Source organism: Nycticebus coucang, chromosome 14 (assembly GCF_027406575.1).
Source record: "Nycticebus coucang isolate mNycCou1 chromosome 14, mNycCou1.pri, whole genome shotgun sequence".
Lineage (NCBI taxonomy): Eukaryota > Metazoa > Chordata > Mammalia > Primates > Lorisidae > Nycticebus > Nycticebus coucang.
The window spans coordinates 16,815,370-16,832,823 of NC_069793.1; the positions used below are offsets into that span (position 1 = coordinate 16,815,370).

General features: G+C 36.2%; 1 protein-coding gene across 1 annotated transcript; it reads right to left on the reverse strand.

Moving 5' to 3' along the window:
• Positions 1-12,441: 12,441 nt before the first annotated feature.
• LOC128564631 (olfactory receptor 4P4-like) lies at positions 12,442-13,371 on the reverse strand. The gene has a single exon (XM_053560139.1). It carries the CDS (start codon positions 13,369-13,371, stop codon positions 12,442-12,444), a length of 930 nt encoding a protein of 309 aa, XP_053416114.1.
• Positions 13,372-17,454: the final 4,083 nt, after the last annotated feature.

Here is a 17,454-nt window from a genome sequence, read left to right on the forward strand (position 1 = left end):
CACAGGGATAGTCTAGCAAGGTGGAAGGGAGAAGAAGGAGAAGAGAAGGGAGAGGAGGGAGCGCAGTTGGTGAGATCTCGCCTAATGTGCACAATGTGAGAGTGTTCAGCACAACCCCTGGGTGAAGGGCTCAACTACAACTTGCTTGTTTTTAGGCCCCACTTCCCAACACTGTTGCTCTGGGGATTAATATGCGAACACATTATTTTGGTGGGCAAAGGGCACATTTAAACTACAGCACTTTTTTTTTTGTTGTTTGTTTGTTCGTTTGCAGTTTTTGCTGGCTTTGAACCCACCACCTCTGGTATATGGGGCCAGAGCCCCACTCCCTTGAGCCACAGGTGCCGCCCACTATAGCACTCTTTATTATACAAATTCATATATTAAAGATTTCCTTCAGACTTGTCAAAATTTCAGGAAATCAATTTCATAGTGTCTTCTCTGTTGTGAAATAATTGAAAGATTATTGAGTGCTTTAAATTCATTATATTATTTAGACTTAACAGTAATGCTTATTTCAACATTATTATTAGTTCCATTATGCAGATAAGAACACAAGCTTCCAGAAGTTATCTAACCAGCTCAAAATGCTACTTTAGCAGTATAAACAGGGCTTGGGACCTTGTGTCTTCAATGAATGAAAGAAAAGGCTATTTCTAGGTTGATTACTTACTCCAGGCTTTGTAAATTAGGTGAACTTGAAGATAAGAGAGATTGTAGCTTTTAAGAATCAACGGTATCAGAACCCAGAGTTTAACTGGTTGTCCATTATAATGCCTGAGGAACCTTCACTCAAGTAGTTTGCATGTCAACATAGAAAGAGAGCTGTGGTATCTGTAACCATCTACACATCCATGAACACACACGGGAACACGTTCCAACATGCTCCTTAGAGGTGTATGCAATCGAATTATTCAAAATCAATTCTAGGCTTCATCACAGGTGATCATTTTGTTTTTGTTTTTTTTTAATTTATTTCATTTTTTTAATTGACAGCTAAAATTGTATGTATATATTATATACAATGTGGTGTTTTAAAGTATGATAGTTACATCATGGAGTAACTAAATCTAGATAATTAACATATGCCTTGTCTCACGTAGTTACTATTTTTGTAGTAAGAACACTTAACATCTACTCTCTGAGCATTTTAAAGATTATAATAAATTATTAGCTATAGTCTGCATGCTGTACAATAGACCTCTTGAACTTATACCTCTTATCTAACTAAAACTTGAAATACTTTGACCAACATCTTCCAACCCACCCACCACAGCTGCTCTAGCTCCTACTAAACACCAGTATATTGTCTGGTTCTGTGAAACCAACTTTCTTAGAGTCCGTGTTTGAGTGAGATCATGAGTACTTGTCTTCCTGCTTCTGGATTATTTCACTTGGCATAATGTCCTCCAGGTTCATCCATGTTGTTGAAAATCACAGGCTCCTCTTCTTCTTCTGGCTGACTAGTATTCCATTGTGTGTATATACCGTTATTTCCTTTATCCATTTATCCATAACAGTTCATCTTAGCTTGTTTGCTGAGAATTAATTTTGTCCTGGTCATTTCCCTTTTCCAGACTCCCCTTAAAATACTTGGTGTTATGGATCATATAAATTTATTTCCAAAAAGAAGTGTGCTTTATAATCTTCCAAATGATGGAAGATGGTAAATCTACACAATATCTATGAGCCATATATGTGTTCTTGACCAAATAAATTTGAGAATAACCATTGGATTTTCTTCTAACTCTAAAAGCCCCAGAATGGCCGTCTGGTAATTGATTTCATGAGCTTGATAATGAGTTATGGGATTGATTTTAAGAATACATATTTTCCAAACCTATATTAGAGTATAATCAAAGTACAATGTGCATAATTTGTGCAAAAGATTTGGCCTACATCTACACCTATAAAACCATCACCACAATCAAGATAATGAACATCCTATAACAACCCCCCAAAGTTTCCTCAGACCATTTGTAATTCTCTTCTCTAGCCTCTGCCTCATGCCTACAAAAACCTTGATCCATTTCTGGAACAACATAGTAATTTCCTTTACATATATATTTTTTTTTCTTTAGATTAAAGAACATAGTATACAGTTTTTTGGGGGAAGAGAGTTGGCTTATTTCATTAAATTTATGTATTATGAGATTTAGCCATATCTTTGTGTCTATTTATAGTTCATTCCTGTTATATCTTGAGGTTATTGCTCTGTATGAAAATTCCACAGTTTGTACATTTCCCCAATCTTATTTTTTTATTATTATTCTTAAATCATAGCTGTGTACATTAATGCAATCAATATTTTCATTGAACTGGTTAACATAGCCTTCATGGCATTTTCTTAGTTATTGTGTTCAGACATTTATATTCTGCATTTAGTAAGTTTCATCTGTACCCTTCTAAGAAATTAATATGAGAACAGAAAACTTTAGGTTGCGTTGTTCTCACTTCTGAGATAAATTTCAAGTTGAGTTGTAGAGAAGGGAACACTTCTGCATTTCCCCAACTTTAAATATTTGGTTGTGTCCATATGTGTTAGCTGCTCTACTAATTCATGTACAAGTACATTTATGATAAAATAGTTTCTTTCTCTCAGATAAATGTAAAGGAATAGAATCTCTGGTCATTTTAGGAAATGTGTGTCTAACATTTTGAAGAATTTCCAAACTCTTTTCCAGGATAGTTGTAGCATCTTATATTCCCAGTTCCTCGGGTTGTATTGCAAATGCTCAGTGTAGTCTGTCTTAAATTTACCTGTTGTACAGAGTAGGTAGTAGTATCATGTAGTTATAATTTGCATTTCCCTAATAATTAATGATTCTTATCTTGCCATGTACTAATTTGTAATCTGTATTCTTTCCTTGATGAAGTATCTATTTCAAATGTTTTCCCATTTCTTACTGAGAGGTTCATTTTCTTCATAGTTTTGAGATACTACTAGATAATTGAAATGGTAGTTGTTTACTTATTGTATAATTTCTTAATAGTTAAAGAGATTTTATTCTAATTACAGTACTTGTTTGTCAAAATGAAAAGTGAAAGCAAGTATACAAAACAGTTGGTTATTAATCATGTATAGACAGCAGTGAGAGGTTCCAGGACATAGCATAGGGCAGTTCTGAGGTCTTCCCCAAGATAAATTTAACAGCTCCAGTGTCTCCAGTGTTTATCAAAACACAAGAGGAAAGGGTAGAGGTCATCTTTGTCAATAGCAAATAGGACCCTTGCAAGCTGAGGGAGAGAAAGCTGCTGCACACACAAGGGGTGTTCCTTGACCCCGGCTCCCCCACACTCCTGCTGGTGAGGCCCCAGATATCTCACTCTGAGTCTGAGCTGGACTTGAGCACAGGGAACTCCGACCCAAGGAATGGAAGGGCCCTGCATCCCCTGAGCGGGTGGGAAGGCAGGTAGGTATAATTTTTTAAATATTTTTGCAGTACATATGTTTTCAATTTTATTAAAAATCTCATTCGTAGAGCAAAATCATAATTTTGATAAAATCCATCTTATCACATTTTTTCCTTTCAGAATGATGCCATTGGTATCATATCTAGAACTCTTTAACTAATCCAAAATATTGCAACCTTTCTCCATTTTAATTCTAAAGATGTGTAGTTTTATATTTTACATATATAAGATCAATAAAAGGTTTATAATAAAATTATTATTATGAAAACATTTCTAGAATATTCACTTTGTTTTGGCTCAGAGATTTTTTTTTAATATAGGTATCCCTACATACAACATCTCAATACAGCATGAAATCAGATAAATTTCTAAGTCATTTTCCTATGCCAGAATAAATATTTGGTTAGCTATTACTTTAAACCTCTAAGTCTCATTTCCTTTATTAATTCCAGTCAAGTTAACAAAGTAGCACAAAATATACTATATTGCTTTTATTCTTTTCATGCACATCTAGTTCTTTTCTTCATAAAGTTTCTGAGCCAATATTGTTTTGTAAATTAGTGTCCTTCCTTTGAATATAAGGTTTGACACCAAACTTTTTTCAAGGTGTTTTTCATCTCCGTATTTCTCAAAGTATAAATTAAGGGGTTGAACATAGGTGCAATAATTGTGTAAAAAAGTGTCAATACTTTATCCTCAGGAAATGTGCTAGGAGGCGTAAGATAGGCAAATACGGAAGGCGCAAAGACTAAGACTACCACAGCGATATGAGACCCACAGGTGGAGGAAGCTTTCTGTTTGCCCTCAGCTGAGTGATTTCTTAAAGTGAATAATATCATGACATAATAATGAAATAAGACAACGAAGGTAACTACTGCAACCAGACCTGAATTGACAAGCACAAGGACGCCAGTGATATAGGTATCAGTACAGGCAACTTTTAGTAAAGGAAAGATATCACAAAAATAGTTATCAATCTTGTTAGGACCACAGAAGGGTAACCGGATTGAGGAAAGGACTGGACGGCCCCACCCACCCAAGCCTCAAACACTGGCAGATTGCACCTTGCCCTGTTCATGACCATCATGTAGTGGAGAGGCTTACAAATGGCAACATAGCGATCAAATGCCATGGCGGTGAGAACAAACACCTCGGTGATTCCAAAGAAGTGCACACCAAAAACCCGTAACATGCCATTACCATGAGAGATGGTTTTTGTCCCCTGTAGCAGGTCACCAATTAATTTGAGTGTAACCCTGGAGGTGTAGCAGATGTCCACAGAGGATAAATGGCTGAGAAAATAAAACATGGGTTGGTGAAAAAGAGGAGCACGTCGGATGGAGACAAGGACGAGAAGGTTTCCTACCAAGAGAGAGACATAGCAAGAAAAGAAGAGCACAAAGCAAAATATTTGTGCATTCTCATCATAAGAAAGTCCCAGAAGAATAAATTCTGAGATGTTTCTCTGCATTTCTGTATATTTCAGTTGGATGTATTTTATGCACTAATAATTGTCTGAAAGAAAAAAACATAAATTTGGACGAAAAATTAAGATTATTAAGGGAACGAATGTCATTAAAGGAGATGATAAAGAGGGTGATTTTAAGACAAACTTTGTATTCAGCATGCAGTGGTACACATATTTATTACATGAATGAATAAATTAAAAATTCGAGGGTATAAATCTATTATAGTTAATGCGTAACCTTAAGACATCATTTGGTCAGTGGAAAGAGCTTGTGGGATAGGTAGATGGCTCTCTTGGAACTATTTTACCTTCTAAAGAGGAATTATCTGACCCCAGTAGGGATGCAAAAGATTTAACATGCATTCTTCCTTTCTGAATCTGACACAATCATACCTCAACCCCTGGATGTCCATTATAAAAACACAAAATGCATTTCTCAGAAAGGTTTTTAGAAGACATCAGACCTGGTAACTCACAAACGCAATATCTATGTTAATTATAGTCTTTGAGATGAATTTACATGGCAGATCAATAACAGTAAAGAGTTACAGTATTTAAAAAACTGCTCTGTAATTTAGGACACCAATTCTGTTTTTAATTATTATCCACGACTCTAACTTGATCAAAGAGAATTTTGAGTTTGTTCCTCCTTGATTATCAGTATCACTTTCTATCCTCCTCTATAAAACAAACCAATAAATTACGTCTGAGGCACAGAGTGTTCAGAAATACTCAGTAGGTAGGAAGTAGTGGCAGCCGGCTGGGGGGTGTCCCCTGGCCTCTCTTCTGCACCTGTCCTCTCCATCTCCTCTACATTCCTCTATTACACCTCACACTGATTCTTTGTTTCTGATGTGGAATATTGTTAATTTTTCAAATATATTCATTTACCTAAAATAATTGGATTTTAAGATATTTTTCATAGAAAGAGACTGTGAATAACTTAAAAGTGAGACTCATTGGATTAATATAAACCTCTCATTTTTAAATAAAAGAGACTCAGAACAAGAGATGTAACTTCTCTGGATCTGAAGTAATATGCCATGGGTCCCAGAAGACAGAAATGTGGATTCTCAGTCCAGCGGGGCTGCCTACCACGCTTGAGAGTAGAGTGGGGTGGAAGGAAGGGTCTTGTGGAAGATGGCAATAAAAAAGAACTGTTTTCAAAGCTCATTTCTGTAGAGAAGAATATTCACAGTGGCAAGTTACCAGAATGCCCAGTCTGTCTTCCTGACTACTCACATGAAAAGATATTTTGTATTTACTATGTGTTCTAGAATAATCTGATTCTAAATCAGTTGGAAATGATAGTCCCTCCATTTTATTGATACAAAACTGTGAGTTCTTTTTTTTTGTCAATTTTCTTTTATTTTTTTGTTAAATCATAGCTGTGTACATTAGTATGATCATGGGGCACCATACACTTGGTTCATAGACCGTTTGACACATTTTCATCACACTAGTTAACATAGCTTTCCTGGCATTTTCTTAGTTATTTTGCTAAGACCTTTACATTCCACATTTACTAAGATTCACATACACCCTTGTAAGATGCACCACACCCTTCTCATCCTTGTCTCCATCCCATTAATCCCCCTCCCTCCACCTACCTCCCCCCTCCCTCCCCTCCCTTTCCCCCTTCTCCCTATTCTTAGGTTGCAACTGGGATATAGCTTTCATGTGAAGGTCCTACATTAGTTTCATAATAAGGGTGAGTACATTGGGTACTTTTTCTTCCATTCCTGAGATACTTTGCTAAGAAGAAATGTTCCAGCTCCATCCATGTAAACATGAAAGAGATAAAGTCTCCATCTTTCTTTAAGGCTGCATAATATTCCATGGTGTACATGTACCACAATTTATTAATTCTTTAAGTCAGGATTCTTCCTTGTTTCCTAGGCCATCATTGCTGTTTAATCTACTTCTTATCTCTTAATCTCTTATCCTATATTTAGGGGAACACGATGAATGGGCACTGCTGATAGCAGGGGCAAAAGGGAAAAGTGAACAGTTGGGTGGGGATAACTTTAATCATTAAAATGTATTATCTTGACCATAGAGGTAGTAAGAAAACTTCCATTAAAAAATTGAACTCATACATGAGGAAATAAAAAATTAGGCAATGAGTAACCAAGTGGTTAGAACAAGGGCAACACAGAAAAAGGTAGAAACGTTGAGAAGTACAAAATAAAGTGACCAAGCTGTGTTCCTTGAACTAATTGTTTAAACCCTTAAGCCTCATTTTTCTAATCTATACAATCAAGATGCCATTACATAATTCAGGAGCACAATAAGGAATATGAGATAGTGTGAAGTACCCCAGAGCCATACAAGCTGAATACACAGTTATTTTCCTCTTACATTCTTGCCTCTTTGAGTGAATAGTGTAGCAACTAATGAAATCATCATGCACACACATTCACCACCAAGTCCAGTAAAGAAATAAAGAACAAGAATCGTCATACAAATTCAATATATGTGCTAGCTAATGATAAATTGGTTATGTTAGGGCATTTCTTAACGCTAATCATGACACTGATATTTTTGCACTATGAAGACACTCAAATGATTTATTTCTTTGGTAGGATTGAATAAAAACATGGCATGTGTTTTGGGGTGTTGATTTCACATTACAAGAATAGGTGTTCTGCTAATTAAAGTGTAATTTGTGGCATATGCTCAAAATTTCTCTGAATATGTCAAAATGTAACAAGCAGCTTACCTTGATTACTGCAGCAGGAGCTAGTTCATTTTAGGGTGGAACGTTTTCTCAGAGACAGGAAATTCTTCATTATGTTAGATATTCAGCCATTAGCTGGACTAATTTTTTAATAGGAATGTAGAGGAATATATAAAGTACAATAATGGCAAATAATGAAATTCACTGCCAACTTGAAAGTGCCTTTAACTTTAATTCTATTGTTATTAACTGGAGTTCTGATGATATAATAAATAATGCACACTTAAAATCAAATTATGCTGAAATAGTTATTTAGTAATCAGCTTACCATATGCTGCAAGAGAATCATAACCTTTAGAATAAAATTACGTAAAAGAAATATAAATAGCATGTACCAGCCTACCATGAGGTTGGTGGAACTCTCCACAAACCCAAGCAGCAGGATGATTCCCTGACCATCAACTCTGAGTGGCTGTCAGGTTAGTTTTAGGCTACATCAGGAAGATTTCCACCCTCAGACACTCAAACTGTCCATTTGCTCCCGTTTCAAAATCAGAATAAAATGTGGAGAATTTTAAACCAGTAATTCAAACACGTCCAGATTAATTCTTTGAAAACACTCAGGGAATCTCAATATGTCATATAAGTTCTACAGGTTTGCAAAGGAAGTAGACTTCAAATATTCACTAAATCCATCAATGATGCAAGAAGTGCGTCTCTCAGGAAAGCAGGCAGCTCGGACAGTGAATATCAACTTAACATCCTAACGCTAGCTCAGACTAAAAAGAAACAAAAAATCCAAAGTGTAGTTCAAAATTTTTGCAGAAGCTAATATGCGTTTTAAGTCACAGGAGTCACCTGTTTTATGTCTGTGCATGACGGAAATTAGTGTAGAAAAATCAGGACATAAACTTAAGTAGCAGTGCAAGAATGGTTTTGAAAGCCCTAAGAAATTATATCCCCAAAGACATTTCTAAACAGATCCTAGCCGAGACACTGTTCACAGCCATGTTCCCTGTACCTCTGGGCCTTGACTTTGTCCCTTCGGGATAACTTGGCTCAGGCACTGTTTGTCTGGAGCACTCGAAATGCTATTGTGAGAGCAGATCACAAAGTGCCTACTGTGTGCCCTTCCAGCTTTCTGAAGAATAGGAAGGAAAATCCTGCAGCCTGTAGCACTGTCAGATTAGCTTTCTAAAGAACCTGAGATGAAGGAGGACAAAGAAAATCAAAGACAGGCATTTACAGTCCCAAACAGCCTTTTATCAGGATCCTAGGTGTATAGAGGAGACAGATCTACCAGCACATTGTACCCCATGATTGCATTGCTATACATAGTTATGATTTAATAAAAAATAAAATAAAATAAAATAAAATAAAATCAATGACCTACAAGATCATAATTGGTACAGGGTAACACTATTGGAACAGAGGCTAGAGAATAGAACACAAACATTTTATATATGTATGTATAGGTCTAAGATCCATTTTGTTTTTTTTTGTTTGTTTGTTTGTTTTGTTTTGTTTTGTTTTGTTTTGTTTCAGTTTTGGCCAAGGCTGGGTTTGAACCCACCACCTCCAGCATATGGGGCCAGCGCCCTACTCCTTTGAGCCACAGGCGCTGCCCCTAAGATCCATTTTGAATTAAACATGTACAAGATGTGAGGTATGGATGAAAGGTGTGTGTGTGAGAGAGAGAGACACACACACACAAAGGAATGTCTAATTCTTCCACCTCCATATATTAAAAAGACTACTTTTTTACCCACTGAATTGTCTGGAGATTTTAATGAAAAGTAGTTGGTCACATATGTGCAGATTACTTCTGGACTCCATTCTAGTACATGGGTCTACTTGTATATCTTTCTGAAAATGCCAAACCATGTTGAACACAGATGGTTTATAACTTGAAATAAGGCTGTGGAATTTCTTTAAGTTTGTTCTTTTTTTTCTGATTAATATGAGGGTGCATACAATTAGGACACATTGCTTGCATTTGTAAGGCAAAGGCTGAGGTGTAGCGATGTCTGTCACCCCAGATGTGCACCACACACCTGCACAGGGTTCCCACTGGGAACCTCCCACAGACACTCCTCCCCCACTCCATCCTTCTTGGAGCCAACTGAGCTTTTCTTTCAGGAAAGTAAATTGTTGTTCATCTACAAGTTTCAAATTAGTACTCACTGCATGTGATGCCTGTCTTTCCATTCTTGTGACACCAAATCCATCCAAGTTTGTTCTTTTTTTAAGTTTTAGGAGCGAATGTAGGTCCTGTGCATTTCCACATAAACACTAGAACCTATTAGGAAAATTCTAAAAAGAAGAAATGCATGTTCAGATTTTATTTTTGATTAACTGAATCTAAAGATTAATTTGGAGAGAATTCACATGTTAATAATATTGAATTCTCTGGCCATAAACCTAGTAGTTCTTTCTATTTACTAATAACATCTTTATGTTCTTTCAGTAAAATGTTTAATTTTCAATGAAAATGTCTTGATTTTATCTTTTCAGATTGATACTACATACTTAAATATTTTATATTTTTTCATGTTATCATAAATGAAATATTTAATAATACAATTTCTCTTGTTAGTTACTAGTATAAACCATAAAACTGATTTCTATACAGTGATCTTAAATCCCACGACCATACTAAGTTCACATTTTAAAAATGTGATCAACTTAAGTGATTTTAAAAATCACTTATTTTGAGTAGGAAATAGCATATGGACGGTGAAATAATTTATGTAGAAAATTCTAAGGAACATGCAGGAAAGATGATACAATTTATAAATATCAAAGAAATACAGATCCCATAGAATGAGTTCTAGCTTATTCTCTTCTGTTCTATTTTTGGAAGAGCTTGTGTAGAACAAGTATTTTTTTTAAACTTTGTGTTTGGTAGAACGTGCTATTAAACCTATACACAAAAACAAGGAGCCTTGAAACAATGCATTCAATTTATTTAAGCAATAAAGGACTATCAAGAATATCTATTACAGGTGTTCCTTTATTTGCATTGGGGTCAAATCCCAACAAAAACATTGTAGGTTGAAAATATTCTGAAGTCGAAATGCATTTAATACATCTAACCTAACAAACATCTACCTTCAACATTTAAGGTCAGAACATTTACATTAGCGTACAGTTAGGCAAATCATCTAACACGAGTCTATCGTATAATAAAGTGTTGAACGCTGCACACAGATGGGTGTTTTGTGAACACAGGAGATGTGAGAGCTTAATCCCCGCAGAGCACTAGCAGCACAGGACACTGTGCACGGCGGCTGTTTGCCCTCAGGCCGTGTGGTTCACGGGGACCTGCACCTTGTTAGTTGTCACTCAGCATCGTGAGAGTGTGTCATACTGATTACTAGCCCCAGAAAGCTAAAATTCAAACATTTATGCTTTCTCCTAAATGCTTATCACTTTTGCACCATCACAAAGGCAAAAAATCATGTGTAAAACCATTACAAGTTGGGCATTGTCTGCATTTATTGTCTGTATTTACTTTTAATAAGCTTTCTTAATTTACATCATAAAAATGGATCATTGCATGTAAATTATTGAATTTATTGCCAAAATATGTCCATGATGTTCCTTAATACACCTACACGATCTGTAGTGATATGACCTTTATCACTGAAAACAAGTCAAGTGCTAACCAATGATAGTAATACCTCGTACCTCCTGAATTCATAAATAAATAAGTAAGACAACATTGTAGGGGCTGAGATTCTGCTGGGTTTCATTTCCTCTGTGATAGGCACATGAGGATACATCCATGTTCCACTTCTGGCATACAGAGAATTACTTATTATATCATTAATACATGATTGTTAATGATGTAAAGGGGTGTTCCAGATATGTCAGAACAATGTATGCAGTCAAATAAAAAGAGAAAATAGTTTCTATGCATTTAATGTAGTAACTTTATTTATATCTTCATCTGGGTCAAGTCAATAGTCAGAAAAAAGTAAGAAATAAAAATATAGATGTGTCATATAATATTCTGGTTCATTCAAATTGGAAAAACAGTTCATAAGAAGAAATACTAACAGGGAAGGAATGGGAACGATATCATGAGTCTTCGATGTCATCCTGAATAAGATAACACCAGCAGTGTGAATTACATGTAAGGAAAGGATCCTCAGGCAGTAGCAAGGGGCATCCTAAGCGGAGGAGATAGCCAGCCTTGGAGGGAGCGATTGTGGAGTATGTTTGGAGAAAGCAGACGGGCCCACTGGGGCTGAATGAAAATACAAACAAAAAGAGACACAGGAAGAAAAGTAGAGAAAGAGGGAAGGTATTTAACATGAATTTCTGTTATGCCACATACTCTGCTAACCTTCATGGGTTAGCAAATATAATCTTTATGAAGTATAACATTAGCCCACCTAATAGATATTTTAAATGAAGTCTCCTAATTGAAGTAAACTCCAAAAACACAGAGAATAAACAGTCAGTATGTCACCCAGGTCTCCTGTCCCCAAAGCCTATTACCACAACACCATAACTGCGTCCATCGTGGTAAATTCAGAGATTAGCCAGTTAAACTTGGACCGATGTTGGAAGAAGTCTAATGAACAAATCTGGGGTCTTATTCCAAGGAAAATAATATTTCATCTATTTTTTTGGAGAGAAGATTGATACTTTTTTTAGCATGCTCCAAATCCAGTGGTTACACCTGCAGTAGTTGAGCCATTTAAAGGGCCTATTACAATCTCAATGACAGTAATATTTTTTCTTTGGCTGACATATCAAGAGACATCATTTAGTGTAACTCCCCAAAGAAAGCTTACATTCTTTGCATCACCTCACAAAAGATAACGGACTTGGAGATATAAGACTGAAGGCACAGTGACTATTTCCCAATTTACTTGAATTCTGAATGTGACATTCGAGACCACACCTTTCTCATGGCAACTTTCATCTCCACATTTCTCAGGGTATAGATGAGAGGATTCAGCATGGGGGCAATCACAGTGTAAAACACAGAGATTTCCTTATCCTTGTTCTCACTACCTGCTGGCAACACGTAGGTATAGATACAGGGCACAAAAAATAAAATGACAACCATTACGTGAGAGCTACAGGTTGAGAGAGCCTTACGTCTACCTGCGGCCGACCTCGTCCTAAGATTATATAAAATGAGAATGTAGGAAGCAACGAGGACAAGAAAAATTGCAACTACCACCATCCCTGAGTTAGCGATCACCAAGATACTAACAACATGAATATCTTGGCAGACCAATTGCAAAAGGGGCTTGACGTCACATATGTAGTGATTTATCAGATTAGGGCCACAGAAGGGCAACCTGAGTACCATGAGCAGCAGAGCCACCGAATGCCAAAACCCCACGCCCCAGGCCATGACAATCAACAGGTTGCACCTCTTCCGGCTCATGATGGCCATGTAGTGCAGGGGCTTGACAATGGCAACATAGCGGTCCAAAGCCATGGACACCAGGATGAATATTTCTACCCCTGCCAGCAAGTGGGCAGTGAAGAGCTGGGTCATGCAGTGGTTGTAAGAAATGTGTTTTCTCGCGGCAGCCAAGTCCCTGATTAGGCGGGGGACCACAGTGGAGGTATAGCAGAGGTCCATAACAGACAGGTGGCAGAGGAAGTAGTACATGGGTTGTTCAATTAGATGGCTGCAGGTGATGGTGAGCAAAATGATGACATTCCCCACTAAGACTGCAAGGTAACAAAGCAGGAACAAGAAAAAGAACAGTAACGCTATTTGCTTATTTCCCCAGAGACCTTTGAAAACAAACTCCGTGACATTGTTGTGATTTTCCATGAAGTTGAGTCAAGTCCAGAATACACAAAAGGAACTTAATTCATCTGAAATGACACAGAACATAATCTTTAATACCAGTTTTCAAGTTTGAAAGAGATTGATAAATTGTGCGATAAAAAGGTGTAGGTGAGAGCAGATCTGTTACAGCCTGAGTCTGTTAAACACTGTTTAGACTAAGGGCATCACAATTGTTCTTCCTGTAAATTTCAGAATATTACTTAGGTTACAAGTTTTGATTACATAATTGCTTTTGTACATTTTATATCTAAGTTGAAAGTATGGGGCGGCGCCTGTGGCTCAAGGAGTAGGGCGCCGGTCCCATATGCTGGAGGTGGCGGGTTCAAACCCAGCCCCGGCCAAAAAAAAAAAAAACCACAAAAAAAAAAGAAAAGTTGAAAGTATGCCTTCATCCACAATGTGCGCGTTATACCAATTAAGTGTGAATTAATCCAATCTTCCCTCCCCCTCCCTCCTTACATGATTCTAGTTGAGTTTTACTTCCATACGTCCACATAAGTGTTGATGGACTAGTTCCGACTTAGTGTTGAATACAAGTAGTGTTTGTTTTACCATTCTTGTGATGCTTCACTAAGAAGAATGGTCTCCAGTTTCATCCAGGTTGTTACAAAATATTTTTTTATGCCTTAGACTTTTATTTATACTTTTTATGTGCTAAATTTCCACAAAAACTCCACAGGTATTGTTCTGACAGTCATTGGATGGAGAGAGGGTAAACGGTGGGGCCACACCTTTGGTACATATTGCAAGGGTACATGTCAAATCTATTAAGAGTAGAGTATAAATGTCTTAACAGAATAATTAAGTAAGTGACATGAAGGCTATGTTAACCAGTTTGATGTGAGCATTCCAAATTGTATATAAAATCACCACATTGTACCCCATAATTGAATTAATGTATACAGCTATGATTTAATAAAAAAATAAAAAATAAGAACATGTAGGGAAATACATTAAGCTAATTACAAAAAGTCATCCAGTAACTAACGAGCAGAACTAAGATGTGAACCTGTATCTGATGCCAGATTTCTAACAGCTATGCCGCGTTATCCATAAATCAAATGGAATTTCAGCAAAGAAATGGGACTTTTCTCGATTGCTGTTATTTACTAATTATATAAATTTAAGGAAGAGCCTCGCCTTCTCTATGCTACATATAATTTATATAAATAATTCCAGTAAAAACTGACATTTCAAACAACCAGTAGAATTAATATTTATATTGAAACTTAAAAAACTTAAGGTTCTTAATCATCACAGGAAAATAACCTGAATTAATCGACAACAGTTTCAGTGACTCTGCATGTTTGGAGCATGTTTGACCACAGTTTAGGATATGAAGAGGCTGGAAATAAGGCCTTGGAGGCAGCAATTGTGGGCCATCTCAAAACAGAAACAGAGCTTCCTCTTACAAAAAAACTTTGTCTTTTTCCTAATAATTCTAAAGGCACATTTTGGATGTTACTTCAGACATGTTAGGAACACTTTGCGAGCTAGTTGTTTTCTGTTGGCACGCTGAAGGATTTAATGTGATTAAGAAATAATCGGCTTATTTGAGCACAGATTCAAAACAGTGTAGCCATTGTGATGTGTGGTATCCGGAAGTCGAGAGGAGTATCTTGAAACCATCTCCTTTTCCCTTATCCAAAGGCCTCCCTCTATAAAATCATGGTTTTCCTAAAAGAATGTTAATTTCAATAATATTTTCACTTTTTAATTTTATTTTTTTACTTGAGAATTAATAATTGTACATATTCATGGGATCCAGAGAGATCTTTTGATATATACAATGTATAAGGATCAGATCAGATAACCAGCATTTTTATAGATGGGGGTCTCACTATACTGCTCAGGGAGGACTCAGAACTTCTGGGCTCAAGCACTCCTCATGCCTCAGCCTCTGATGTAGCTGAAATTAGAAACATGAGCAATGATGCCCAGCTTTTTGTTTTCCCTCACTGGCATCATTGAGGGAAAAATAAGAAGTGGCAGACAGATCCCATGTGTAAGAGTCCAGTCCCAGATACTCTGTGCATTTCTTTCCTGTTATCACGGAGCAGTTCACTCTCTCTGAGCCTCTTTCTTCAACTGATAGGTGGCAACAATAACACTAGACCTATTTTCCTTATACCAAGAGGAAAATTGGGATATTTATGTAAAGAATATATGTTGTAAAAAGCTTATAATTCTAAATTATCAAGACCAAACAGCCCTACTCCCCCGAATTATTTTCTAGATTAGAAAACTTTCATATAAGAAAATATAGATGGTGCCCCAAAATATGCATTTTAAGAAAGAAAAACACTGTATTAAAATTGTAATGGTCTAGTTACCTTTGACTTCTTCAAGTACAAGCAATATAATATAGGAGATAACAAACATTAATGGTATATGCTGAGTATTACAATTTTACTACAGTTCCTTAAACTGTGTATACGTCTTTTGGCACCCTTTGTCGATTCCAATATTTTTACCTGATAATGGTTTCACCCATTGTGGATTTTGTGTTCTGTCACAGGGAATTGGGTTGAAGAACTCATACATCAGGTACACAATGAGTGTGAAGGGAAGATAGGGTGTTGCTGTACTTTGGCTTTAATTCTATATTATATGGAAGTAGCTACATATTAAGGGACACAAAGAAATCTAGCAATAATGTTTTATTAAAATTGTAGAACAAATCTGTAGAAAAACTAGATATTTAAAACTATAGAGAGTGCAATTTTGGCTTAGGAATATTACCCTGATAGTAGTACAAGCCTCTGTATCTCTTAACATTTAGAGTCAGGATTATTCTACTTATACTATTGAATATCAGCTTAGGAAACATAGAAATATGCAGAAACATAGAAATATGCAGAAAATATGCTTCAAAGCAGTTGCCATAGAGTCTCCACTAGGAATCCTCTGAAAAACTTCGCCCTTGCTGAAATACCTATAGGTCTCATCCCATCCTTAAATATCTTTTCATGTTCTTTAATCCTTAAAAATCAATCTCTCTCTCTCCCCCCACATACATTCACAAAAATACCAGTTTTAGAAACAAATAATTTTTAGTCTAGCTTTCCACATACCTTTCACTTAAACTGAATCTTCCAAAATTCATTCCTTAAAAATTTTGCTTTGTTGAGAAAGATCTCTGTGAGGAATTCTTGGCATAGATACATCAATTTCAGTGTGATAGCAAGAAAGAAGAGAAAGGAAAGGCTTTGAAGTCTGATTATTGGAAGGAAGATTTGTGACTAAGGTCCTGAGAGTGTACGGCTCCTGTAAAAATCCAACAAGGATGATTTTGTATGATTTCATTTCTGATCATTTAACTATAATATCTTTAGCAAAGAAAAATTAGGAAATTGAAAGATATGGGATTGCTTATTTGATGTGATTAGAATAAAAATGTTTACATACCATTTATTAAGCCATACTATGTTCTGGGCATTGTACTAAGTACTTTCCATTTGCTAACCTATTTCATCACCACATGTACCTCTGAGGTACATGCTATTGTCTCATTCCCACTGTTTTACAAGTTCATACAAGTACTAAGAAGAAGACTTGTATCTAATCCATGTTTGTGTAATTCAAAACCTCACACTTTTTCACCTACTTAATTGCCATCTCACAAATCCAAATAGAGTTTTCAAACTGTTGTCCTGAAATTAATTTGACCTCAATTATCCTCAAGATTTTTCTGAAAATAATTTTTTTCCAAAATAGTCCCCAGTAAAAATATTTCAGAAAAACTTAAAAATTTGAATTTTTCTTAAATGCAATTTTAGTGAATAGTTCACAAAACAAAGAGTTGCTTGACATCCCAATGACTATCTCCATTAAAGAACAAATATGTGCTGATCATAATTCTTACTTTTGCAAAATTGCATATTTCTTTGGAATATCAGGGTGGTCGTTTGGGCTGACTCCTTTTCCTTTTCTCTGGCTACGAAGTGAAATAGCAAATAGAGGTGGATGACATCTAAGTGTTCCATGAAACTTCAATCCAAAAGGAACATTTGGGAATGAATTGCTAGGGAGACTTTGAACTAAAAGTCACAAGGCAGGCCTGAG